This window comes from Chlamydotis macqueenii, chromosome 3 (assembly GCF_036417535.1).
Source record: "Chlamydotis macqueenii isolate bChlMac1 chromosome 3, bChlMac1.mat, whole genome shotgun sequence".
Lineage (NCBI taxonomy): Eukaryota > Metazoa > Chordata > Aves > Otidiformes > Otididae > Chlamydotis > Chlamydotis macqueenii.
In genome coordinates this window covers 24,150,905-24,177,089 of record NC_141558.1, presented here as the reverse complement: position 1 = coordinate 24,177,089, position 26,185 = coordinate 24,150,905, and the positions used below count along the sequence as shown (strand labels likewise).

General features: G+C 39.3%; 1 protein-coding gene across 1 annotated transcript in view; it reads left to right on the top strand.

Moving 5' to 3' along the window:
- CSMD1 (CUB and Sushi multiple domains 1) overlaps nt 1-26,185 on the top strand; it is a 1,203,024-nt gene that overhangs the window by 569,545 nt on the left and 607,294 nt on the right. Inside the window, exon 4 of the mRNA XM_086744017.1 lies at nt 21,497-21,691. Coding sequence (XP_086600143.1) covers nt 21,497-21,691 — 195 coding nt within the window. The remainder of the gene's footprint in view (nt 1-21,496; nt 21,692-26,185) is intronic.

Genomic DNA, 26,185 nt, shown 5'->3' with positions numbered 1-26,185 from the left:
TGTCATATTACATAAAAACATCACAAACTAGTGGTTTCTTCTTTGGTTTGTTTTTGGTTTTGTTTTTCTTTTTTTTTTTGTATTTTTTACCACATTGGTGGTGTTAGAGTCTCAAAAGAATTACAGAAATGGAGAACATACGGAAATTATTTAAGAGTGTCTGTCTGCAAGTGTCAGTTATAGCCACAAACTTGTAAGATGAGCTAGATGAGAATCTAGTGTCATCTCCAGATCCAAATGGTCCTGAGAGGTAGTCTTCTGCAGAGTAAGTTTTGTTCAGACTATTACTGAACATATGAACTATAAATTGGGCTAATACAGAATTCACTGGGGTGGAGGATGTTGTTTGGGTGGACTCTGAAATGCCAGCTGTGCAAAATGAATTTGAGAGTAATTTTTTTTTTTTTTTAAAAAAAAGGAAACTTGTGATTTATAGATACAGGATAGGAAATCTTCACTTATTAGGAATCCCTGAGATCTAACGCAAATCAAATTCAAGCCTGAGGACCAAAGTGCTTTACAAATTTCAAGGGAATTTTACACCAAATGTTTCAGAGGAAACATCTTGAGAAATCTGTACACTCTCACTTGCTGTTGGTTTCCAGTTCCTTACAACTTTATTACTTAGTAAATAAGGCTTACTAAGTTCCACCTAATCAATTTCACTGTTCTCCTGGGAAGAAACACAGGTCATAAGAAGATTGGAACTGTATGCCTCTAGTTTTGGTTTTTACTTATTATTTGAGCTTTTTTTTAAAGCATGAAATTTAATGTAGCTACTGTCTATGTTTAGATCTATGGCTACATTTTAAATAGAGTAGCAGTTAGCTTGCCTGGAAACTGGAGATCACAGCCAGGTTTACACTGCTGTGTGCAGTAGGGTGCTGAAGTGGATGGGCTAGCTACTGTCAGTCACTTTAAAGCACTGGGAATGGGTATGTAGTTACAGAAAAGGCAAAGCTGGCTTATTTTCTTAGGTGAAGCACTATCCTTAGATGACTGTGGTGCTTTCAGGACTTCAGCTATTCTCTCCATACTTCACTGTATTTTGTGAAAGTACAAATGAGTTTGAAACTCTTCACACCATGCTCCATTGAATGATGGAGACGCACCCTAACTTAGGTTTGAAAGTACTTCTCTGGGTCATTTCTGTGCTGCCTCAAAGGTAATGTAATAAAAGGTTCTCACTTGTCTTTTCAAATAACTGTTTGCTCTCATGTAAGCATACACACATTTACTTTGCTTCTATGGCATCTGTAAGATAATAGCTTTGTATAAGTAACAATCTTGCTCCTTCAGAGTCATCATCGGAACTTTTATTTTCAAAAGCTCTGATATTTGAGGTTTAATATTTTTCATTTTTCTGAATTGTAAATTTGATTAAAAGGATATCATGCAACTTTGTAACTAATTTTCTTTTAATATAAAATGGAAGCAAAACAAAGCATTTCTATCAAGCATGACACTGGCTTAATTTAGATTTGCAGTGAATTTAAGTCACTTTTTTCTCTAGAGCCCTACTTCCTTATTCCATCACTGCAGCAGGATTTTTAGCAGAGTGCTCACATATGATGAACATACAGGTACATCATCTTGAAATGATTCAAGCTTAAGGGCTTTTGAAGGAGCTTTTCAGGTTTGTCATGTCAAAACTGACTAATGAAAAAAAATCCAACTGAAGCAACAAGTAAGGATGGGTTTGCATGATGGCCCACAGATCCTTTTACTAGAAATATCACGTTTTGTTAGCTAAAAATACATGCTAAAATAGGTACCTACAGAGGCTCCAGAAGTTCTGAAGGTGCCACTGCATTTTAGTGAGAAAAAGAATTTAGGGGGAAAAAAAAATTAAGGCTGTGTTTATTTAGCCTCTAAAATTCTCATTTTCTGATTAATTAGGATGCCATAAAAAACATTATGTCAAATTGCATATGTTGGGTTTTGCTTTTCTTTCCGTACTTGTTTCTCTTCCTCCTCCCACTTGCGACAGAATCTTTTTATCAGTATTTGTTCGAACTACCACACAAAGAACTTACCTTATAGAAAACAAGTGTCATTAAGAAACTTCAGGTCATGGTTTTATGATGTGTTTCATTTTGGTATCTGAACTTTTAATCTTCTTGCTACTTTTCATTCTAATTCCCACACTGCAGCTAGCCAGCATCTCAGCTGCACAGTCATTATATATTTTTTCCCCTCAAGCTGGGATGTTAACCACTCCAGCTAAAATATCCTGCCAAACATGCATTCACATGTGAGTTTCAGGGATTTTTTTTTTTTTTTTTTTTTTTTCCTTTCAAAGCCAGATCAGTTCTCTGCACTTATTCATGGACTGGTCATGTAAACCACGGTAAGAAAACAAGAGGACAGCACAAGAGAGTGCTGAAAATAAGCAACAGAAATTCATATTTTTGTGTTGTAAACAAGGGTTTTGTGACGGAATTTGCTCTTTTAAAAAGCACTCTGTCTGCCTCACCTTGGCTGGTTAAATAGAAAATCTATACTGCATGTTATGAAACACTGACATATGAAAAGAGTTAATTTGGTAATTTTTTTTTCTTCCCTATGAAGTCTTCTGAGTCATGACAGCTTGTGAAAGTCATGAACTCTCACCTCAGTAAACTCACATTAAAATTGATATTTTCATCAAAGCTATCTTAATTTTCACAGACTATAGCTGTGGAATGCAAAATACTTCTATTTCTTTCATTTAGGTCCATGAAACGCTGTACATTGAAATGTATATTACCTGAGGACTTGTCAGGTAGCAAGCTGTATGTAATTCTCCTATAGCTAAAGCTTTTGAGATGATAAATTCTCCTCCTGCCCTTATACTGCTGGTTTTCCATATTGTTGAAGCAAGGACTAAGTTATTTCACACCCTTGTTGTACGAGCCTGCAAATTCTAACCAGACAAAAGCCTTCATATCTCAAACAACTTTCTGATGCCATTTGTATGGACAAACAGGGACAAGTTGAAAAAGGCACTGCTGCATTTCTGTTACCACAAGGATTTCTAACAAAAAAAAATAATAATAATAATTGGATTACGATAGGGGAAAACACCCTCACTGTTCCTGTGGGAAACTGGAAGGACAAGGAGTGCAGGAGCTTGAGAATCACAATGCTATCATCCATGAATTTTAACCATATGTGCTCCTGGCATGATTTTAACCTGTGTCCAAGACAGTTCTTAGCACTGATCAGGGAACATGACAGGACAGAGCTTTTTCCAAACATGGTATCTATAAGAGGTGAGAAGAAAAATTTAGTTACGTTGCTATGACTTTTGCAGTGCCACTGGTCTTCAGGACCTAAGTACAAGCACTAGTTCCTTTTATTTTCAATTACATGTGTAGACAAGAGGCTTGTATGTCATACTGTATTCCTGTTACAAATTTGTCTCATGGTTGTAAGGAAGATAAAGTTTGAAGTCTCTGGTAGCAATGGAGTGCCATTTATCAAAGTGCTAAGGGCAAGAGAAGAGTTGTGGAGAGCTTGCAAGACCCCCCAGTCCAGCTTTTTTAAGAGCCATTGTAGTGGCAGAAGTGGAGGAATGCCTGAATCAGAGCAGGTAGCACTCCTCGTGCTTGGGCAATTTGTTGGGGCTTTTCTATAATCTTGAAAAACAGTAGATCAGGGTATAAGAAAGAAAGAAGGAAAAGGGAACAAGTGTGTTTTTTTTTAAGGAATATTGCCTTATTTAGTAATAAGGAACTGCAGTTATGATTGCAAGCTGGTGATAGCTGAAGATGAGCCTCTACTAAATCAACAATAGTGTATCTATTACGGAAGCTGGTTTTTTTTGTTTGGTTTTTTTTTTTTTAACAAATTTAAACTGCCATTACTTGTTTTCTTGGCTCTCTTTCAGCCTCATAAGGTTTTCCCTGACCTGTAAGTACTTAGCCTTGAGAACAGCAAAGTGATACTTACAAGGTGTTCCACAGTTGGTATTTATCAAATAATACAGGACACTGGGTACTTTGCTTTAAGCTGTATCTGGTCAGAGCTAAAGAATCTTTCTTCTTGAATGTTTTTTGAAGAAACACAGAGCATTTTGATTATATTTAATAAACATAATTTTGACTGTTTTTATACAATATGATTGCAACTATATAACTTAGAGTAAGCTTGTGCCTTATTGTTAAAATTATTTCTCTTACCTAGTATGATAGGTCTTAATAGTCCAAAATCCAGTTCGATTTAGTACAACATTAATTGCAGAGAATGTTGGGAGCAATAGAGAGGATATCTGTGAAATCTGTCTCCAGCAGTTTTTATTCATAATTTATCTGTACAGTTGTAAACGTATTTTGTTGTATTGCTTTCATTACGTGTAATCTTGTTCTCTCGTATTAGTAAAATAATTCTCAATATGGATCAGACAGACTCTTGTTTCAAGGGGTTTCCAAAAAAAAAAAAAACCAAGTATTGGGAAAAAAATAAACTTCAGTTTGCTAGGTGTATCACATTTATGTATACTTGGGTAAAAGATGTAAATCTTTTCATGCTCCACTGCTTTGTTAATAGTAACAAGAATATAAGAATCTTGATTGTGCAATATATTTTGTTTATTCATATAAATATATCAAGATAGTATTATCTTGGTTCATTCCTGTCTTCCTTCTTGAAATAAGTGTGCTTCTCCACATAAAACCAGAAGTAAATTAACTTTCTAATTCTCTATCAAAATCCATTTTAAGTGTCTTGATTAAAACAAATGTCAGACCCAAATGTCTGTGTTGGCAGGCTGGCAGGATAGGAGATGTGCAAATGGGTCTCTTAGACCTTTTGTCTCTAGTTGTGTTAGCCAGATGAAGCTTCTGCATTCCTTGATCAGACTCAAGATACAGGGAGTCGTTTATATTTAAAATTGTTTTGTAAACTAAAAGTCAGCTTCAGACTAATCGTACTCCTCTCAATCTCCTCTCTCCATATGACTATATGGGAAATGCCCTATAGTTTCACATTTTGCTTAGAATGCTACTTGCTTTCAACTTGTTTGTAATAGTGATTCGTTCACATGCTTTCATTTTTGTCCCGACCCTGCCTTCAGCCTCTATAATATTTCTTATGATCTGATGTTTTCCTTTCAGTGTCTTCACAGTGACTTCATTTTAATGTTAATTTCTCGGATTAAAACTGTAAAAATCTTCTAATATCCTTTTAAAAGCTCTTCAGTCTCTTGATCACTTTAGTTGCCCTGCCCTGCATTTGCTTCAGATTGAATTACTCTTATTTGAACATGATTAATCAGATTTGTATGCAGGCCTGCAGATAAGGTCTTGTCAGTTTCTTGTACTTATCGTTCTGTTGATAAGTACCTTGTTTAACACATAGAGATATTGTCATTTTTACCTTTGTATCCTATGGGCTTTCAAGCACAGAATGGATTTGATTTTTGAGTTGAGTGTAGGTCTTTTTTTTTTTTTTTTTTTTTTTTCTAATGGTATCCTCAAAAGTGGTCTGGTTAAAAAAGGTATTTGCTTGTTTTTATTTGTTAACATATGTAAGTATATGAGCTTGAGGTAGTCTTCTGATTAATATTTTTTGTTGACAATTTGGAGATAACACTGTGGAAAGATAGTTGAGAAAAAAGGAGTTCATCCATTGCCTAAAGGTCATCATGATCTTAGAATGAGAAGGGCAGACATTGTACACACTTGTGATGATTGTACTGACAGATGGGAAGACAGACTATAGAACATACTGAACTTCTTAAAGGAGAAGGAAAAGTATTATTTTGATATTTTTAAGGATATGACTAATGACTTTTGATCTCTGGTAGCTGGCAAACTTTCCATTTATAAATTTTGCAAAGCCTCAAATGCTTTTTATAGGCTTGACCTGGACTGTCATGCTCCACTCATCCTTCTCCTGTTTCAAGAAGAGAACTAAAATCTAGAAATATTCCTTACCGATCTCAGCTCATCTAGGAAAGTACGTAATACATCTGAGACAAAATAAGTATGAGAAAAGAGAAAGTTTTAGCTTTAACTTCAGATTGCCTTTGCACTTGAGAGTTTTCTGGCATTCTTTGTACAATATTGACATTTATGGTCTTATAACCAACAGCAAGACATTTAGTACATACTTTATAACAAAAGTAAACACACTAAAAATAAAATCCATCAATCTTTCATTATTACCTGCACAAGAAAATTAAAATATCAGTCTCAATATAAAAGATATATTGGAGTTTTAAAGTTATGGTATAATCCCAAATGATTTTCGTAGCTGTGCAATCTAATACAAATTTGCACATCCTTAGAGATGGACAGACACAGTTGGGTAAATGCTTGTAAAACAAGAAAGCTGTAGCTTTCAAAAGCAATATGATCCAAGTATTTTATCTGGAAAATATTGTGATGATTTATGAGAGCACAAATACAGAAACTTGCATGTAACAGGGGACAGATTTCCTCTTATCCTTGGATTCTGTGAAAATACAGGTTTTTACTTGTTCAGTTAAAAATAATGAAGATAACAGCTTTATTTCTGCAAGCCAATAAGGGTGTAGTTTTGTTGGGTTTTTTAAGCAAAAAAAAAAAAAAAATTTATCTCAAGCAAGCCCAGCAGAGACAGTCTGAACAATGAAGTTGCCAGAACATAAATAGTGGGCCGTGTTTAAGGCTTCATTATGTACGTTTCTGTGCTGTGTAGACTGTTGAATGCTGCACCTTGAAGTGTAAATATGGCTTAATTATCAGATATTCAACAAACCTGCACTTTGTGTATTTTGGTTTCTGTAAGTGAACTCTTCCTTCCCCTAGACTAAACCAAATAAAGTCCATTAGCTTTTAATGAAATAGTTTTTAAGAAGGATGTAAATATTCAATGTTAGGTAACTTGCAGACTAAAGCTTTCAAGGTTACTTGTGTGTCTGTGCGAGTATATATGTATATATACATGTGCCAATGACAAAGTTTGTTATTACACTTCTAGTAGTAGATTCTGATGATGATTTTTTGTAACTCTGGGGTTGGAAAAAATGTCCTCATTTCATTTTGAGGGGAATAAAGGTGAAAATTCTATACATTTTTCTTTTCCCCCCTCCAAGATCAATGTCTTGTGTGAGATTTGTATTTTGATACATCAGCTGCTGGAAGAGGTTTTCATAGAATCATAGAATGGTTAGAGTTGGAAGGGACATTCAAAGGTCATCTAGTACAACCCCCCTGCAAGGAGCAGGGACATGCCCGACTAGATCAGGTTGCTCAGAGCCTCATCCAGCCTGGCCTTGAATGTTTCCAGGGATGGGGCCTCTACCACCTCTCTGGCCAACCTGTTCCAGTGTTCTATAACTCTCAGTGTAAAAATTTTTTTCCTAATATCTAATCTAAATCTACCTCCCTCTATTTTAAAACCATTACCCCTTGTCCTATTACAACAGGCCCTGCTAAACAGTCTCTCCCCATCTTTCTTGTAGGCCCCCTTGAGGTACTGGAAGGCCACTATAAGGTCTCCCCGGAGCCGCCTCTTCTCCAGGCTGAAAAGCCCCAACTCTCTCACCCTGTCCTCATAGGAAAGGTGCTCCAGCCCTTTTATCATCTTTGTGGCCCTCCTCTGGACCTTCTCCAACTGGTCCATGTCCTTCTTATGTTGGGGGCTCCAGAACTGGACACAGTACTGCAGGTGGGGTCTCAGCAGGGCAGAGTAGAGGGGGAGAATCACCTCCCTCGACCTGCTGGCCACGCTCCTCTTGATGCAGCCCAGGATGCGGTTGGCCTTCGGGGCCACAAGGGTGCATTACCTGCTCATGTTGAGCTTTTCATCCACCAGCACTCCCAAGTCCTTCTCCTCAGGGCTGCTCTCGATCCATTCTCTGCCCAGCCTGTATTTGTGCCTGGGATTGCCGTGACCCAGGTGCAGGACCTTGCACTTGGCCTGGTTGAACTTCATGAGGTTGGCACAGGCCCACCTCTCCAGCCTGTCAAGGTCCCTCTGGATGGCATCCCTCCCTTCCAGCATGTCGACGGCACCACACAACTTGGTGTCGTCGATGAACTTGCTGAGGGTGCACTCTATCCCACTGTCCATGTCGCCAACAAAGATGTTGAACAGGGCCGGGCCCAGCACGGACCCCTGAGGGACGCCACTCGTGACCGGTCTCCACTTGGACATCGAGCCGTTGACCACCACTCTCTGAGTGCGGCCATCCAGCCAACTCCTTATCCACCGAGTGGTCTGTCCATCAAACCCATGTCTCTCTAGTTTAGAGAGAAGGATGTCATGTGGAACAGTGTCAAAAGCTTTGCACAAGTCCACGTAGATGATATCCGTTGCTCATCCCTTGTCCACCGATGCTGTCACCCCATCATAGAAGGCCACCAAATTGGTCAGGCACGATCTGCCCTTGGTGAAGCCATGTTGGCTGTCACCAGCCACCTCCTTGCTCTCCATGTGCCTTAGCATGGTTTCCAGGAGAATCTGCTCCATGACCTTGCCAGGCACAGAGGTGAGGCTGACCGGCCTGTAGTTGCCTGGGTCTTCCTTATTCCCCTTTTTAAAAATTGGGGTTATGTTCCCTCTCTTCCAGTCATCGGGGACCTCACCAGACTGCCAGGACTTCTCAAATACGATAGCCAGTGGCTTGGCAACTTCATCTGCCAGTTCCCTCAGGACCCACGGATGGATCTCATCAGGTCCCATGGACTTGTGCACCTTCAGGTTCCTCGGATGTTCCCGAACCTGCTCTTTGAGTACAGTGGGTGGTTCTTCATCCCTGCAGTCCCTGCTTGTGCCTTCCACAGCTAGGGTGGTGGGACAAGAGCCCTTTTGGAGAAACTAACTAGCACTAGCTGCTAGTCTTTCTAAAGGGGCTTGTTTGTCAGTAAACTTCCTGAAGATAGAAACATGGACTGATTTAAATTGGGAAGGGTCTCTGGTGTTCATTCAATTAATATCCACTCATATCCACCAAAGAAGGGCCAAGCTCAATTAGGTTGCCCAGGGCCCTAGATGGGGCACAGCTCTCCAGGTGCAGATGCACAAGCGCAATATAGAGGGCAAGAATAATTTCCCTTGCTCTGCTGGCTGCTCTTTTCTACAACTTGGGGTGCAGTTGTGTGTCTTTGCTGCCAGAACGCATTGCTGCCAGTTCCCTTTCCACCAAACAGCTTCCCAGATAGCTCATACCAGACTGTGCAGTTGCATGGTGTTACACTGTCCTGGGGTCAAAAGTTTGCATTTACCTTTGTTGAATTTCATATTTGTGTAATGATATTTCAAAGGGATATCAACAGCCTGGAGAATAGCAGTCCTGCCCTTCAGTGTATGGAGTGCTCCCCAATTTGGTATCATCCTTAACTCAGGGAGTGTTAATTCCATCTCCCATTGCAATAAAAGGTATTAAAGAATATCAGCTCTATTATCAACCCTTTAGGAATCAACTACCTACCAGTTGAGCTTTTCACTCTGAACCTTGCAGTCCAGTTAGTTTTCCCCCTCCTTACAGTTCAGTTATCCATTTCATGCTCTGCTGGATCTGTTGCAAGCCTACTATGGAGACCTTTGTCAAAGGCTTTGCTGAAGTCATGGTAAACAACATTCACTGCTCTCCCCTAGTCCTCTAAGCCAGTCATCTCTTTGCAAAAGCCAATCAGATTGGTTAGGCATGATTCACCCTTAGTGACTTCATGTTGGCTTTTCCAGCCTACTGTTGAAATGCAAGTTAAAATCTAGAAAAGATACTTTTTGCTGGAGGCTCATAGTTGCTGAAGTACTGAAGGGGTTGTTACTGGGCTAGTACTGTATAATGTCTTCATTAATGTCCTGGACAACAGAGTACACGCTCAGAAAGTTTTCAGGTGATACAAAACTCAGAGGAATGGCTGAAAAAGAAGTCGGGCAAAGAGGTCAGGAGGCCGGCGTGGATGAGCAAGGAGCTCCTGGACTAACTGAAAGTGAAAAAGGAAGCCTATAGAGGGTGGAAGTGGGGACAGGTAGCCTGGGAGGACTACAAAGAGGCTGCGCGAGTGGCCAGGGATAAGGTAAGGAAGGCCAAAGCCCTGGCAGAACTGAATCTGGCCAGGGATATAAAATGTAACAAGAAGAGCTTTTATAGGTACGTAGGGGACAAAAGAAAGTCCAGGGTAAATGTAGGCCCCCTCCAGAAGGGAACTGGTGTCCTGGTTACCCAGGACATGGAGAAGGCTGAGGTTCTCAATGACTTTTTTGCCTCAGTCTTCACCGACAAGAGTTCCTGTCCCACCGCCCAAGCTGTAGAAGGTGCAAGCAGGGACTGCGAGAATGAAGAACTGCCCATTGTACTCGAAGAGCAGGTTCGGGATCATCTGAGGAACCTGAAGGTGCACAAGTCCATGGGTCCTGATGAGATCCATCCGCGGGTCCTGAGGGAACTGGCGGATGAAGTTGCCAAGCCACTGGCCATCATATTTCAGAAGTCGTGGCGGTCTGGTGAGGTCCCTGATGACTGGAAGAGAGGGAACATAACCCCAATTTTTAAAAAGGGGAATAAGGAAGACCCAGGCAACTACAGGCCGGTCAGCCTCACCTCTGTGCCTGGCAAGGTCATGGAGCAGATTCTCCTGGAAACCATGCTAAGGCACATGGAGAGCAAGGAGGTGGCTGGTGACAGCCAACATGGCTTCACCAAGGGCAGATCCTGCCTGACCAATTTGGTGGCCTTCTATGACCGGGTGACGGCATCAGTGGACAAAGGGATGAGCAACGGATATCATCTACGTGGACTTGTGCAAAGCTTTTGACACTGTCCCGCACGACATCCTTCTCTCTAAACTGGAGAGACATGGTTTTGATGGACAGACCACTCGGTGGATAAGGAGTTGGCTGGATGGCCGCACTCAGAGAGTGGTGGTCAACAGCTCAATGTCCATGTGGAGACTGGTCACGAGTGGCGTCCCTCAGGGGTCTGTGCTGGGCCCGGCCCTGTTCATCATCTTTGTCAGCGACATGGACAGTGGGATAGAGTGCAAGTTCGCCGACGACACCAAGTTGTGTGGTGCCGTCGACATGCTGGAAGGGAGGGATGCCATCCAGAGGGACCTTGACAGGCTGGAGAGGTGGGCCCGTGCCAACCTCATGAAGTTCAACCAGGCCAAGTGCAAGGTCCTGCACCTGGGTCACGGCAATCCCAGGCACAAATACAGGCTGGGCGGGGAATGGATCGAGAGCAGCCCTGAGGAGAAGGACTTGGGAGTGCTGGTGGATGAGAAGCTTAACATGAGCAGGCAATGCGCCCTTGCGGCCCAGAAGGCCAACCGCATCCTGGGCTGCATCAAGAGGAGCGTGGCCAGCAGGTCGAGGGAGGTGATTCTCCCCCTCTACTCTGCCCTGCTGAGACCCCACCTGCAGTACTGTGTCCAGTTCTGGAGCCCCCAACACAAGAAGGACATGGACCAGTTGGAGAAGGTCCAGAGGAGGAGGGCCACGAAGATGATAAAAGGGCTGGAGCACCTCTCTTATGAAGACAGGCTGAGAGAGTTGGGGCTGTTCAGCCTGGAGAAGACGAGGCTCTGGGGAGACCTTATAGCGGTCTTCCAGTACCTCAAGGGGGCCTACAAGAAAGATAGGGAAAGGCTGTTTAGTAGGGCCTGTTGTGATAGGACGAGGGGTAATGGTTTTAAAATAGAGGGGGGTAGAGTTAGATTAGAAATTAGGAAAAATTTTTTTACAATGCGAGTTATAGAACAGTGCAACAGGTTGCCCAGAAAGGTGGTGGAGGCCTCATCTCTGGAAACGTTCAAGGCCAGGCTGGATGAGGCTCTGAGCAACCTGATCTAGTCGGGCATGTCCCTGCTCCTTGCAGGGGGGTTGTACTAGATGACCTTTGAATGTCCCTTCCAACCCTAAGCATTCTATGATTCTATGATATACCAGATAGTTGGGCTGTCACACAAACGCGTCTTGGCAGGATGGAGAACTAGGCAAACAGAAGTCTCATACAACTCAGCAAAGAGAAATCCAAAGTCTTGCAAATGGAATGAATAACCCCAGACACTGGTAATGGGTAGGGGCTGACCAGCTAGAGGGCAGCTCTGCAGAGAACAACCTAGGGATTTCAGTGGGCAAATTTTTGACCTTGGGTCAGCAATATACTCCTGTGGCAAAGAAAACCAAGACATGGACATGAAGCTGAAGCGAGCCCAGCAGGCTTGGCGCATCTGACCTGAGGAAAGAGAGATCTGGGATTGTTCAGCCTGGAGAAGAAAAGGCTCAGGGGAGTCCAGTGGTGGCCGTTGGCAGGACAAGAGGCAATGGACACAAAGTGAAATACAGAAAATTCTGTTTAAACTTAACAAAAGCTTTTAAAATTTGTTTTTAAAAGTTATTTGTCTTCTTTGAAGTTGATCAAACACTGCAAAAGATTGCCTAGAGAGCCTGTGGAGTCTTCATCTTTGGAGGTACTCAAAACTGAAATAAACATGGTCTAGGCAATGTGCTATAGCTTCTTCTCTTTTGATTTCCAAAAAGTGTCATTCATGAAAGCAAGTTTGTAGGCTATGTTGATTTTGAGCATAAAGAAGAATTTTGCAAAGATTAGGGCTTTGCAGTTTTTGTCATGGTACTGTCCTCTAACAAATGACCTACCTGTATCTACAATGTTCCATACTAATGTGGAAATCAGTGCTGGTAGGTCAATTAATTCCTTGTATATAGCTCCTGGAAATGGAAAGGACAAAGTTGTTTAATAAATTGACAGTGAAATATTACATGCTTTTAAATTGATTCAATATCTGGAATTATTTAAAAAAGAAAGGTCAAAATATATTGTAATTGAGTTTAATGTAAGACATTAGAAACTTTTTAAAAAATCAATATTGATTTTGTAGTCTTTTTTTAGGTAGATATGGCAAGTACAGTTCTACAGAATTCTTTAGAATTAGTTTTTCAAAGCATATTTACTTACATCTTAGAAAAAGCATTATAGTATTTTCAGAACTAATTTATTAAAATACTTTTACACATGTATATATACATGAATATCTTTCTAAGTCCATCTTTTGTTCAATACAGCACTTCTAGTTTGGTAAATTGAAAGGCTATTGAACTATTTTTTACCAAGTTCCATTTCAAATGAAGCTACTTTTCTGAGTTGGAGCAGAGACTTTAGTTTCAGTGCCATTCCTGTAAGAAAACCTGGCACTTTCCTTTTATTTTATAGCATATTTTGTTCTGTTTTCATAGCAAGTATAGTCATTACCCTCAAAAATTTTCTTCTATGACTCTGGGAATACATTTGTATGTATATCTTATATTTATACATTAAACCATACAGTAAAGCACTTACGATAGCAATGTGGACAGCATATCATGGGCTCTGCATCACACTTATTAAACATAGAATCATAGAATAGTTTGGGTTTGGAGGGACCTTTAAAGGTCATCTAATCCAAACCCCCTGCAAGGAGCAGGGACATTTCCAACTAGATCAGGTTGCTCAGAGCCCCGTCCAACCTGGCCTTGAATGTTTCCAGGGACTGAGACATCTACCACATCTCCAGGCAACTTGTTTCAGCATTCCATCACCCTCACTGTAATTTTTTTTTTCCCTTATATCAAGTATGAATCTATTTCCTTCTATTACAAAATCATTACTCCTTGTCCTGCCACAACAGGCCCTACTAAACAGTCTCTCCCTATCTTTTTTTGTAAGCCCACTTGAGGTACTGGAAGGCTGCTATAAGGTCTCCCCAGAGCTTTCTCTACTCCAGGCTGAACAGCCCCAACTGTCTCAGCCTGTCCTCATAGGAAAGGTGCTCCAGCCCTCTGATCATTTTTGTGGCCCTCCTCTGGACCTTCTCCAACTGGTCCATGTCCTTCTTGTGTTGGAGGGTCCAGAACTGGATGCAGTACTCCAGGTGGGGTCTCACCAGAGTGGAGTAGAGGGAGAGAATCGCCTCCCTCAACCTGCTGGCCACGCTTCTTTTGATGCAGCCCAGGTTGGGCTTTCTGTGGTTGGCTTTCTGGACTTCAAGCGCTCATTGTCAGCTCATGTTGAGCTTCTCATCCACCAGCACTCCCAAGTCCTTCTCCTCAGGGCTGCTCTCAGTCCTTTCTCTTCCCAGCCTCTGTTTGTGCTTGGAATTGCCCTGACCCATGTGCAGGACCTTGCACTTGACCTTGTGAACTTCATGGGCCCACCTCTCAACGCTGTCAAGCTCCTTCTGGGTGGCATCCCTTCCCTCCAGTGTGTCAACGGCGCCACACAGCTTGATACACTCTATCCCACTGTCCGTGTTGCCAACAAAGATATTAAACATGGCCCACTAAATAGGGCAGATAAAATATCTTGACATATGCTCTGAAATTTTCTGTAAGCCTGATTTTCTCCACAGAGCTTCTAAAATTCCTCCCAGTGTTGTAATTCCAAAGCTGTCAACCATTTTCAAACGGCTCTCTTACTTCCTCCTAAGTTATACTTTTGCTTTTGTGTGTGGTTTTGCCTGTGGCCACCAATAAGAAGGAAAGACATAGGGGACTCTATTAGAGGGACTATGGAACAGCAAAAAGTAGGCAAGTTTGCATTTGGTTGAGCTTAGGTGCAACCTGTAAAACTTTTCCAGTTGTTTCAGGAAGAAAAGGAAGAAGAAAAATTAGCATGTATTATAACTACTGAAATAAGTGAAGGAAAAACATCCACCTTGTTCCTTCCTTTTATCTTTCTCCTTCCTATTTTTCTAAACTTGAATTTAGTTGTTTTCTAGATTTTTGCTGTCAAGTTCCAACTACCATGTCTGTCACTGGCCTATAAAAGCCGATTCACAGAAGGATGAAACTGTTATCTTTAACTGACATAAGCAGTATGAGCTTTTTGCTATTAAGGCCTCTAGACAATATTTGCAATCTTGTTTATGATCCTGAAGTCATTCTCAGATTGAACCTCTCAATAGTATTTTCAGCAAAGATTGGGAAGTTAATTTTAATTATTTTATAATTTATTTAATACTGGATGCCTTATTAGTGTAAAAAATTAATAGGAGTTGGGTTGCGAGGGACCTAAAAACCTCCAGAATTTATTAGAAAGTATCTTTTTTAACTTAACATTTTAAACTGTAGTACAAAAAAAAAAAAGCATCTTACCGAAACAGGGCATTACATTGCTGGTAGTTATCATGATGGATTTGAAATAAACATGGGAAAAACATGGCCCTGGTCCTCATGGGGGACTTCAACCACCCTGACATCTATTGGAGAGACAACATGGCAGGGCACAAGCAGTCCAGGAGGTTCCTGGAATGCGTGGACGACAACTGCCTCCTGCAGGCGACAGAGGAGCTGACAAGGAGGGGTGCCATGCTCGACCTTGTGCTCACCAACAGGAGGGACTGGTGGGGGATGTGAAACTAAAGGACAGCCTTGGCTGCAGCGACCACGACAGGGTGCAGTTCAAGATCCACGGGGCAGCAAGGAAACTACATGGCAAGCTCTCTGCCCTAGACTTCAAGAGGGCAGACTTCGGCCTTTCAGTGCCATGGGAGGCGGCCCTGGAGGGAAGAGGGGCCCAGGAAAGTTGGTCCATATTCAAGGAGCACCTCCTCCAAGCTCAGCAGAGGTGCATCCCAATGAAAAACAAGTCAGGCAAAAAGGCCAGGAGGCCGGCGTGGATGGGCAAGGAGCTCCTGGACCAACTGAAAGTGAAAAAGGAAGCCTATAGAGGGTGGAAGTGGGGACAGGTAGCCTGGGAGGACTACAAAGAGGCTGCACGAGTGGCCAGAGATCACGTGAGGAAGGCCAAAGCACTGACAGGACTGAATCTGGCCAGGGATATAAAATGTAACAAGAAGAGCTTCTATAGGTATGTAGGGGACAAAAGAAAGTCCAAGGAGAATGTAGGCCCCCTCCGGAAGGGAACTGGTGTCCTGGTTACCCAGGACATGGAGGAGGCTGAGGTTCTCAATTACTTTTTTTGCCTCAGTCTTCACCGATAAGAGCTCTTGTCCCACCACCCAAGCTGTAGAAGGCACAAGCAGGGACTGTGAGGATGAAGAACCACCCACTGTTCTCGAAGAGCAGGTTCGGGATCATCTGAGGAACCTGAAGGTGCACAAGTCCATGGGTCCTGATGAGATCCATCCGCGGGTCCTGAGGGAACTGGCAGATGAAGTTGCCAAGCCACTGGCTATCGTATTTGAGAAGTCGTGGTGGTCTGGTGAGGTCCCTGATGACTGGAAGAGAGGGAACATAACCCCAATTTTAAAAAAGGGGAATAAGGAAGACCCAGGCAACTACAGGCCGGTCAGCCTCACCTCTGTGCCTGGCAAGGTCATGGAGCAGATTCTCCCGGAAACTATGCTAAGGCACATGGAGAGCAAGGAGGTGGCTGGTGACAGCCAACATGGCTTCACCAAGGGCAGATCGTGCCTGACCAATTTGGTGGCCTTCTATGATGGGGTGACAGCATCGGTGGACAAGGGATGAGCAACGGATATCATCTACGTGGACTTGTGCAAAGCTTTTGACACTGTCCCGCACGACATCCTTCTCTCTAAACTAGAGAGACATGGTTTTGATGGACAGACCACTCGGTGGATAAGGAGTTGGCTGGATGGCCGTACTCAGAGAATGGTGGTCAACGGCTCGATGTCCAAGTGGAGACCGGTCACAAGTGGCATTCTTCAGGTGTCCGTGTTGGGCCCGGCCCTGTTCGACATCTTTGTTCGCGACATGGACAGTGGGATAGAGAGCACCCTCAGCAAATTTGCCGACGACACCAAGGTGTGTGGTGCCGTTGACATGCTGGAAGGGAGGGATGCCATCCAGAGGGACCTTGACAGGCTGGAGAGGTGGGCCTTTCATGAAGTTCAACCAGGCCAAGTGCAAGGTCCTGCACCTGGGTCATGGCAATCCCAGGCACAAATAAAAGCTGGGTGGGGAATGGATTGAGAGTAGCCCTGAGGAGAAGGACTTGGGAGTGCTGGTGGATGAGAAGCTTAACATGAGCAGGCAATGTGCCCTTGCAGCCCAGAAGGCCAACTGCATCCTGGGCTGCATCAAGAGGAGCGTGGCCAGCAGGTCGAGGGAGGTGATTCTCCCCCTCTACTCTGCCCTGGTGAGACCCCACCTGGAGTACTTTGTCCAGTTCTGGAGCCCCCAGCACAAGAAGGACATGGACCAGTTGGAGAAGGTCCAGAGGAGGAGGGCCATGAGGATGATCAGAGGGCTGGAGCACCTCTCTTATGAGGACAGGCTGAGAGAGTTGGGGCTGTTCAGCCTGGAGAAGAGGAGGCTCCGGGGAGACCTGATAGCGGTCTTCCAGTACCTCAAGGGGGCCTACAAGAAAGATGGGGAGAGGTTGTTCAGTAGGGCCCGTTGCGATAGGACAAGGGGTAATGTTTTTAAAATAGAGGGAGGTAGATTTAGATTGGATATTAGGAAAAAAATTTTTACAATGCATATTGTAGAACAGTGGAACAGGTTGCCCAGAGAGGTGGTGGAAGACCCATCCCTGGAAACATTCAAGGCCAGGCTGGATGAGGCTCTGAGGAGCTTGATCTACTTGGGATGTTCCTTCTCCTTGCATGGGCGTTGGACTAGATGACCTTTGAAGGTCTTTTCCAACTCTAACCATTCTATGATTCTATGATATAGGCATTGCTTATTGCGTATTTATTGACTCTTACATTCTAGTGTGATGACTAAAGTAAGGAAACTTAGGTGGAATAAAATGTTCATTCAAAAGACTATTCAAGTCAGTAACAACTACTATTTATATTTTGTTTTTTCATTATCAACCACTGTTGTCTAATTTTAGGTGATTTCTCTGTTACAATAAATCAGAAAGTGTTAGATGATGAAATCTGGTATATCTAACAAAAGGAAGGAAAATATAAGTGAAAGCAAAAGATTACGATGTTTAACATGGTGTGAATATGCTTTGACATGGTCCATGTTGCAAACAGGTATGGAGTTTAGCTTCAGAAAGGGTATTGAAAAGGCTGTGTAAATAAATTATCTGATATAGGTCATCTGGGAATGGATTCGTTTAACAGCTTTTAATTGATTATTCATATATCGTCAAAAATGGTGCCACAGCTCTACTACTTTTACAGTCCTACTGTGGTGTAGCCTTTTGCCACTGTCTGATAACGACTATTAGTGCTATGTTCTAGCATATAGATTATGATATTTTTAATAATTTTCTTAAAAAAATAAATATATATAATGCACACAGTTCATGTAAATAGTGAGTTAAAAGCTTTGATATTTTATCTAATTAATAAATTGCATTATGGATTTTGATCATGTGCATTTGTCAACTAGTTCTACTATTTAGGAAGAGATAGGTAATGTATGAGGAAGGCCTATCTTTTAGCTTTAATTTCATTAATAAATCTTACCACACAATGCTCCAGATTGATCTGTGCTAGGAGGTGAAGTCCACACAGGTTATATCTGTTGTAATGGTGGAGGTAGACTCTTAGGAGATGGATCTGCTTCACTATCCCATTGTACATATTTTTGCTTTTGAAACACTAAGACTAAACATGTTCCTTTCCAAACACTGCAATATTTTTTTCAAACCTTGGAAGAACTTGAGCGAAGAAAAATGAGATAAAGCATGCCATTACTCTAATGTTAGGTCAATATAAAAAATTCATTACCTTCAGTGTTTCTGTGTAGTATAGCTTATAATTGTTCTCAATACACAGTGAACATAAAATTATTTCATGAATCAAGCAAACGAAAGATGATATGACACTGGTGGTTCTACGAGCTTCCTTCAGGAAGCGAGTGCAGATTCTCAATCGTATCGGCAGTAAACCTCAGAAAAATGTGAGTCTCTTGCTGAAAACTTGGCAATCGAGTTAAAGCTTGATGGACCTATATAATATTTGCATATGATAGCTTTGGTCAGATAGAACTCTCATAATCCAAAGATTAAACTATTTTGGTTACTCTTAGGAACCTTCAAAGGTTAATTATTCTTAGGTCCAGACTAGAAGCAGTAAAATCTGTGCAGATGAAATTGTGCAGCTACCTCAATATATTTCAATCAAAGTTTTAGAAAAACACATAAATAATGTAGTTGAATGCTTGATCTTGACAACTGGTGAAATCCTGTGAACTATTATATGTATTATTAAACATGGCTGTAATTCTCAGATCACTTATGTTTTACTGGTTTTTAGGAGGTTGTGATAAAATGCATGCCAGCGTCAGGATGCCAAGTCCCTTTTTTTCCAAGGTTCTTGACAGATGTAGTGGTAAGAAAAAGCAGGAAAGCATTGTATTGTAGGAGACCTTCTTTACACAGAGAGAAAACTGATTTACTGCAGTAAAACTTCAACAGTTAGCCAGTGCCAGTTGTCATGTATATGGCAGATGAAGAATTGCTGTGATGTGTTTTCCTTGGGAATACAGTTTATTAGAAATCACGCTATCTTAGAATAATGCATTTTTTTTCTGAATAGCACCCCCACTCATAAAAATAAATGCAGAATTTTGGATTGTATAAATATTGCTGCATACATCAGATCTTATGATGAAAGTACTTCATATTGCAGTGTTTTGTAAAAACGTTTTGATTTGAAAATAGCACAAAGATTCTTGTTTCAATTATACATATTCTCCTGTGTCAAAGCAAGTAAGAAATTTGTTTGACTTGTCTTGCAAAATTATCTATATTGACCTACCATGACTAAAGCTGCAACAAGCAGAAAATTTGACGCGCGAGGTAGCATTTTTAATAATGTTATAAAACATATAATAACATATAGCAATATATGCTGTAGCATGTACTGGATCACTGTTGACAACTTTTTTGAATGTAAATTAGTATCTTTATTTTATTCCAATTATTCCAATGTCTTTAAATCACTTGCTTTATTTTACATATATTCATTCTCACATGTGTGAACCCAGCACGGACTCTCTTTCCAATGTGAATGAGCACATCCAAATAAATATCCTATTCTATTAAGGTTGCTGAAACAGCACATAAAAAGTGCTACTCTTGTATTGTTTGTTTCTAGCTTTGGTAGCTACTTGATCAGCAACTTTAAGTAGTTCCTGTAATGCAGAGGAATCTTAGATCTCTGATCTGCAGCACTGGTAGAACATTCATCTGACTCATTGTTCATGAGTGTGTTATGTGGCTTTTGTTACCTTGTTAATATTTACAGAAGATTTGGGGATTTTTCTCATAAAAGGATGTTGTAAGTGAAAGTGTTCTCTCTTTTAATTGTTTTTAGCTCTGTTTTTTGGCCTTTTTGAGGTTTTCCTATGTAATTTGTAACTTAAGTGTAATTATGATCATTTAAATGCCAGAGTGACTGAGTAATAAATTAAGGGTGTGCATTGAATAGTTGAACTTACGTGGTATAATGGGGCTTAATTAGAGTTGATATATTGACGTAATGCTTTACAACACTCTGAGGATGTGCATGTATTGAGTAATTAATTCTCTCAACATGCAGGTTAGTGAGGTTAGTATGGTTGTATTTATTCTGCAGGTGAGTAAGGAAAGAGAGAAGTATGGAGTGAAAGAATTTGTCCATGAAACATGAGGTTTCTGAAACAATACCTGAATTACATATGAGCTTTTCAGAGCACTTTTTCTTTGATGAACACATTTATCTTTTGTGCTCTATTCGTGATATATTTCAGCTTTCTGCACTTATTTTTTTCTGCTCTAAAGGAAATTAAACAATTTTAATTTGTACTACTTCAATGAAAGGAATAGCATGCCATTAATAACTTTCAAATGAGATAGAGAACAAAAACAATTCAATTTTCCTTCTCCTCAACATACACTTTTGGTTTTCCTAGGTGGAGGAGTATCATCTTTAAACTGATAACTGAAGACAGTCTTTTCTAAATAACTAATGCTTACAAGTGGTAGAAACTTTCTGCAATAAAAAAAGAAATTAAATATGTTCGTTCATATCAGCCCGATGTCACTGCTTAGTCATTGTTTCCTTCATATATTCTGTTTCTATTAACAAAGATTGACTTAATTTATTTTCCAGAATCTGGAGTAATTTGAAAATAAACACCAAATCAAACTTTTAAAATATACTTTAGACTTTTATTTACTGTCAGAGACCAGTTAATTATTGGTTTCTTCTAAATTGCTGTTCCATCAAATAAAATGAAAACGGAACCTAAAGTACCTTCTACTGCTTGGATCCATAATGATGTTGTACTAATATTTTTGTTATATTTACAGAAAATAAATAAATAAAAACTTCTTTTACTTCATTTTGAGTTTTGGGACAAATGTCAAGATTTATAGGATATTTTGTTTGAAAATAGATCTGTAAAGAACTTCAGTGAAGGACTGTTAAAGCAAGAACTGAGTTTGAAATTAGCTTTGAAAGTGATATCTGTTATAAATTGTAATCTTTCAAGAAAGGACATTCCATAGTCTAATTTTGCCTCATTTGTATAAGGAATACTATTTTTAAAAACAATAATAAAACAAATCATTTAATTACAATTATTTGACAAGCATTTATTACTTTGTTCTGCACATTTTAACTGTAACATTTTTCCTTCTTTGTTTTGACAGTGTTACCTAGTCATACATGTGGCAACCCAGGAGAAATACCTAAAGGAGTACTTCATGGAACAAGATTCAACATTGGAGATAAAATTCGTTATAGTTGTATCTCTGGTTACATCCTAGAAGGTCATGCCATGCTGACATGTATTGTGAGTCCTGGAAATGGTGCATCATGGGATTTTCCAGTTCCTTTTTGCAGAGGTAAAAATGAAGACATGAAAGGTCTTTAAAATTTAATAATAAGACAACATTTAAAGAGCAGATTAAATGACAGTAAAATTTAAGTAACAGATTAAGTAACAGAAAAGTTATTTAACAGTTAATGATTTCTGTGAGCTGATTCATTGCCTTAGTGGATTTGTAGAGCTCATTTGGAATGTGGATTTGATGATGGACTTTAGACATTCCTTATTTTATTTCATTTTATCAGTCTGGAACATATGCCGTGGGGGTAGCCCTTTACATTCACTGTGTCTTCAAGCAAGAAATTTTTCCCTGTTGTTTCTCTAAGAACCTTGGTCTTTTCCATGAAAGCACCTTTTGTTACAGTTTTGTTTCCAGATTATATTCTTCTTCCTTGTCATCATAAACTAATTTCATGGCATCCATGCAAGATAATACAGCACAGTTAAATAAAGCTACCCAGTTTAAATACTAAAAAATCATCATAACCTTGTTCTCTGTGGTATGTTTCCCTAGTTTTGATGCTGGCAAATTACTATTTTCTGCAATTTTATTGCTTAATATTTTCAGAAGTATTAAGAAGCTGGTGTCTAGTAATTTATACATTGTCTAACTGTACAAATGCCATTTCTGCTAGAAAAATTCCTAGTGAATTAGTAAGCCTCCAGGAAGACATAGAGAGCATTGACTTGTATCTGCAGTTTTGTTTCTCTGGCTGCTACTCAATTTCAAAGGTTCGCTCTTTAAACTATAGCCACGCGAAGGGTGATGGAGCTGAACTGCACTGCAGATGCATTGGTGGCTTAGAATGAGCTCTGAGCACAAATCAAAGGTGCAGTCAATGGCATTTTTAGAAAATTTACATAATTTGACTGTCAAGAAATTTGATTTCTCTTTTTTTTCTGTTTTCTTTTAATAAACTATGGTTTTTTTAATGTGTGAAAATGTGGCAACTTCCAAACTGAAGGATAGAAAACGATCTCCCTAAAATAGAAAACAGCCTCCAACGGAAAGCTGAAAGGCAAATTCTGTTAAAACTTAGTCCTATTTTTCTGTATAGTATGTAAAAGCAGCCATGGACTTCTCTGCTAATAGAAGCTAACAGAGAAGTTTACCATGAGTTTCTACAAAAAAAAATATATAGGTGGCTTACAAAAATCGACATGGAGAATCAAAAGCCTAAATTATGTTCTTCTGGGTTTTTTGTCCCAAGAGTTGGAGATCTTTGTCTCAATCTTGGCTACCATTGTGATGTCACCTAAAACATTTGCCACCTTTATCTTGAGATTGAAATACTGTGCAGTACAAGTCTGAAACATTTTGAAAGTTAATTTCATTCTCTGCAGTAACTCCACTAATAGCTGATTTATGATATGTGACTACTTCTAAATGAACTTTGTATAATTAGGTTCTCAATTCTCAGTAATTTTGAGAATCCCTAGTTGATTATAGTTGCATGAGTCTAGATTTTTATGAAGCTAACATTAGGAATACAAATTGCATTAGTGATATTACAATGGTAAGTGTTTTCTCACAATGAAAATAGCTGTGAAGGGAAGAAAGTGTAATATGTTATCATTAAAAAGACACCCAGTTATTGTAGAGAAAATAAAGAATAAATAAAGAAAACAAACTAGTGAAAGAGATCATATGTCAGAAAGGTCCAAAATAATCAAGTACTAATGAATGAGGTTCTAAATTTAAGATATATTGTTGGAGAAATACTTTGGTGAAGAATATATAATCAGGAAGGCATTTTTAGAATAGACAAAGGGAGTTTATGATTTACTGTAAAGCAAGATAAACTAAACAGAGATTCAGAGCTGGTAATTTAAAACATCTAGCAAAGAGAAATTGATGGTTTTACTGTTACATGTACTTTCAGAGGTAGCAAATAATTCTCTGATGCAATTTCTTCTCAGCCTCTGAGGTTCAGACAAATATGATTTTATAATTTTAAGGAGGAGAAAAAGATGTCCTGATCCTATCATTTATCCATGTGTTGTTTTTTTTTTTAAAGTAGAAAAAATAAAGGGAAAGAAAAAGAAAATTTCCTGGCAATTCTGTTTTTTACTGTTTCATTACATGATAAAGTGAGACCATTTTCCCAAATCTAATTTTTAGAGTGACATGGCAGATTCCTGACAATTCTGTTCACTTTTAGAATAATCTGAATTGGTGCAATGTTTACATTGGGATGAAATTTGAATGAAACTCATTGTGACTGGTCAAATAAGAAGTCAGAAGTGTTTCAGGAAGAGCAGATAGGATATACTCTGTCATTTCTTAGACAGTAGTGCAGGACTGACTAGATCACATCCAATGGGAGATATGAACCCAGCTATAAATATTCCTTCTTATATATGTGTGTAGAAGTATATATATATTTACATCTACATATATTTGTTAGAATATTCTTGTTCTAATATGTATCAGGTACGCAGGGACCAGATAAAAAAAAAATTAAAAGATGCCAGGTCAAAGCTGAAGCTGTGCAATAAGGTGCCTGGAATATAGGAATAAGAAGTGACAGATGAGATGAAAACATGATGAAGGTACTCAGAATAAGACAGTAAAGTCAAAGAATGAAAAAGAGGACTTTAGTCTGACCATTAGGAACATGAGAAAAATTAATATCAGAGGGAGATACAATGTTTTACTAAAAATGAAAAACCTCAAGGCAGACATAAAAATATTAACAATTTCATAACTGCACGTAGACTCCTGGGAATGACTGGATTAACTTTCCTAGTTATTAAATATATATATATATATATGTGAAATCTGCAACAGTCATTAATTTACCCTCAAAGGATTCAGCACTTTCTCTTTTTGCTTCAAAATTAGGGCTTTACTATTAATTTGTCATAGGCTGGTTTTTTTTAAGGGACCATTATCAGCATTAAAATAAAAATATGTTCTCAAGTGAAGGATTATTATTTCACTGGAAAATAGCTTAGGATTCTTAATTGAAAAAGAAGAGAATCTTTACAAGATATCCAGAATACTGATCTTTTATTTCTGTATGAGACTACAGACTGTTGATTAATTTTGGAACTTCTTAATCTAGCTATCCCCCCTTAAGGCCAATTTTTTTTTCATGAAAAAGGTGGCAGACATTGGGTTTTGATTTTAAGTTTGCTCAAGTACATACTATTAGTTAATAACAAAACTTTTTTGTTAGTAAATAATTTGCCCATCACTATTTTGGAATTTCTAACTTCAGTGACTAATTGATCAGATTTCCTCTCCAGAGTGGATGGAGGAAGAATAAGTCTTTGTAACATAAAAAAGAAACCTGATATGATAGAATAAATAAGAATTGTAAAATGCTACTAAATTGAGCACAATGTTTACAAAGGAAAAACAGACCAATCTCAAGCCCCAGAAAGTAAAAGACGACTCCACTGTATCCTGTATTGTCAGGGCCAGTAACTATGGGGCAACCCCACTGGGGTCTACTTAGATCGTGCTCACTGAAATGTCAAAGCTAAAATGTTCAAAGTACTACTACAATGGGTGCCCACAGGTGCCTAAACAAATTGCAACAATTTCTATGTTTCTATTTTGTACATACTATTAATTTGAAGTGAGAAATCTGAATTTTTTAGATAAGTAAAATATGCACTATTTTCCTAAACTACAATAATTTCTGAAATTTTAACAAAATAAATCTACTTAGAGAGCAATCCAAATTATTTTGAAGTGTCCTTTGAGTACCCCGGGGAGAGAAAGAAAATTCATCTTAAATGCATGGTCTGATGAGTATTTAATTTATGTGAAGTTGATCAACAGCAAGAGAAGAAATTGAGAAAGGGGAGGCAAATTGATTAGAGCACTTATGTAAGATGCAGTACATCTGGATTCCGGAGGTGACAGGAAAAAAGACCCAACCTTCTGACAAGTTTGGTTTTTGTTTTTGTTTTGTTTTGTTTGATTTTTTTTTTTTTAACACAGAGAAGAATCACAGGTGTTGGCTTTTACCTGTTCAAAAGAAAGACTATAAATAACTGAAATATTAAAGAAGATTAGCAAGTAGAGGTGAATATTTTGATGGTTAAAGAGCTGGCTGCCAGTTGGAACTAGATTAGATCAATGAGTTGTCTGATGAATGTATAATGCTACACCATTGTAACACTTCGTGATGTTTTTGGTCTTTATGAAACTGGCAGTTTAGCAGCTTGACAGTTGGCATTGACATAGTGAAATTTATTTTTAAACTTGGCATTGATATACTATGGCTTGTTTCTAGGTTTTTGTCAGTGAGACATTTTAAAATTATAATTTTTAAGTCTTACTTCAAAAAGTCATTTAACTAACTCCTTATATTAACCACTTCCAAAATAACCAAAGCATATATCTCTGAAAGTAATCATTCATGATTATTTAATAGACGTGTTTTCTGTTCTGAAGAATTTTATTAAATGAGGTAAAATTACCTACTTTTTCACAAGTGAACTACAGGAAAAGTCCATTTAATAAAGAATTCAATAAATCCTAGGACCATAGAAT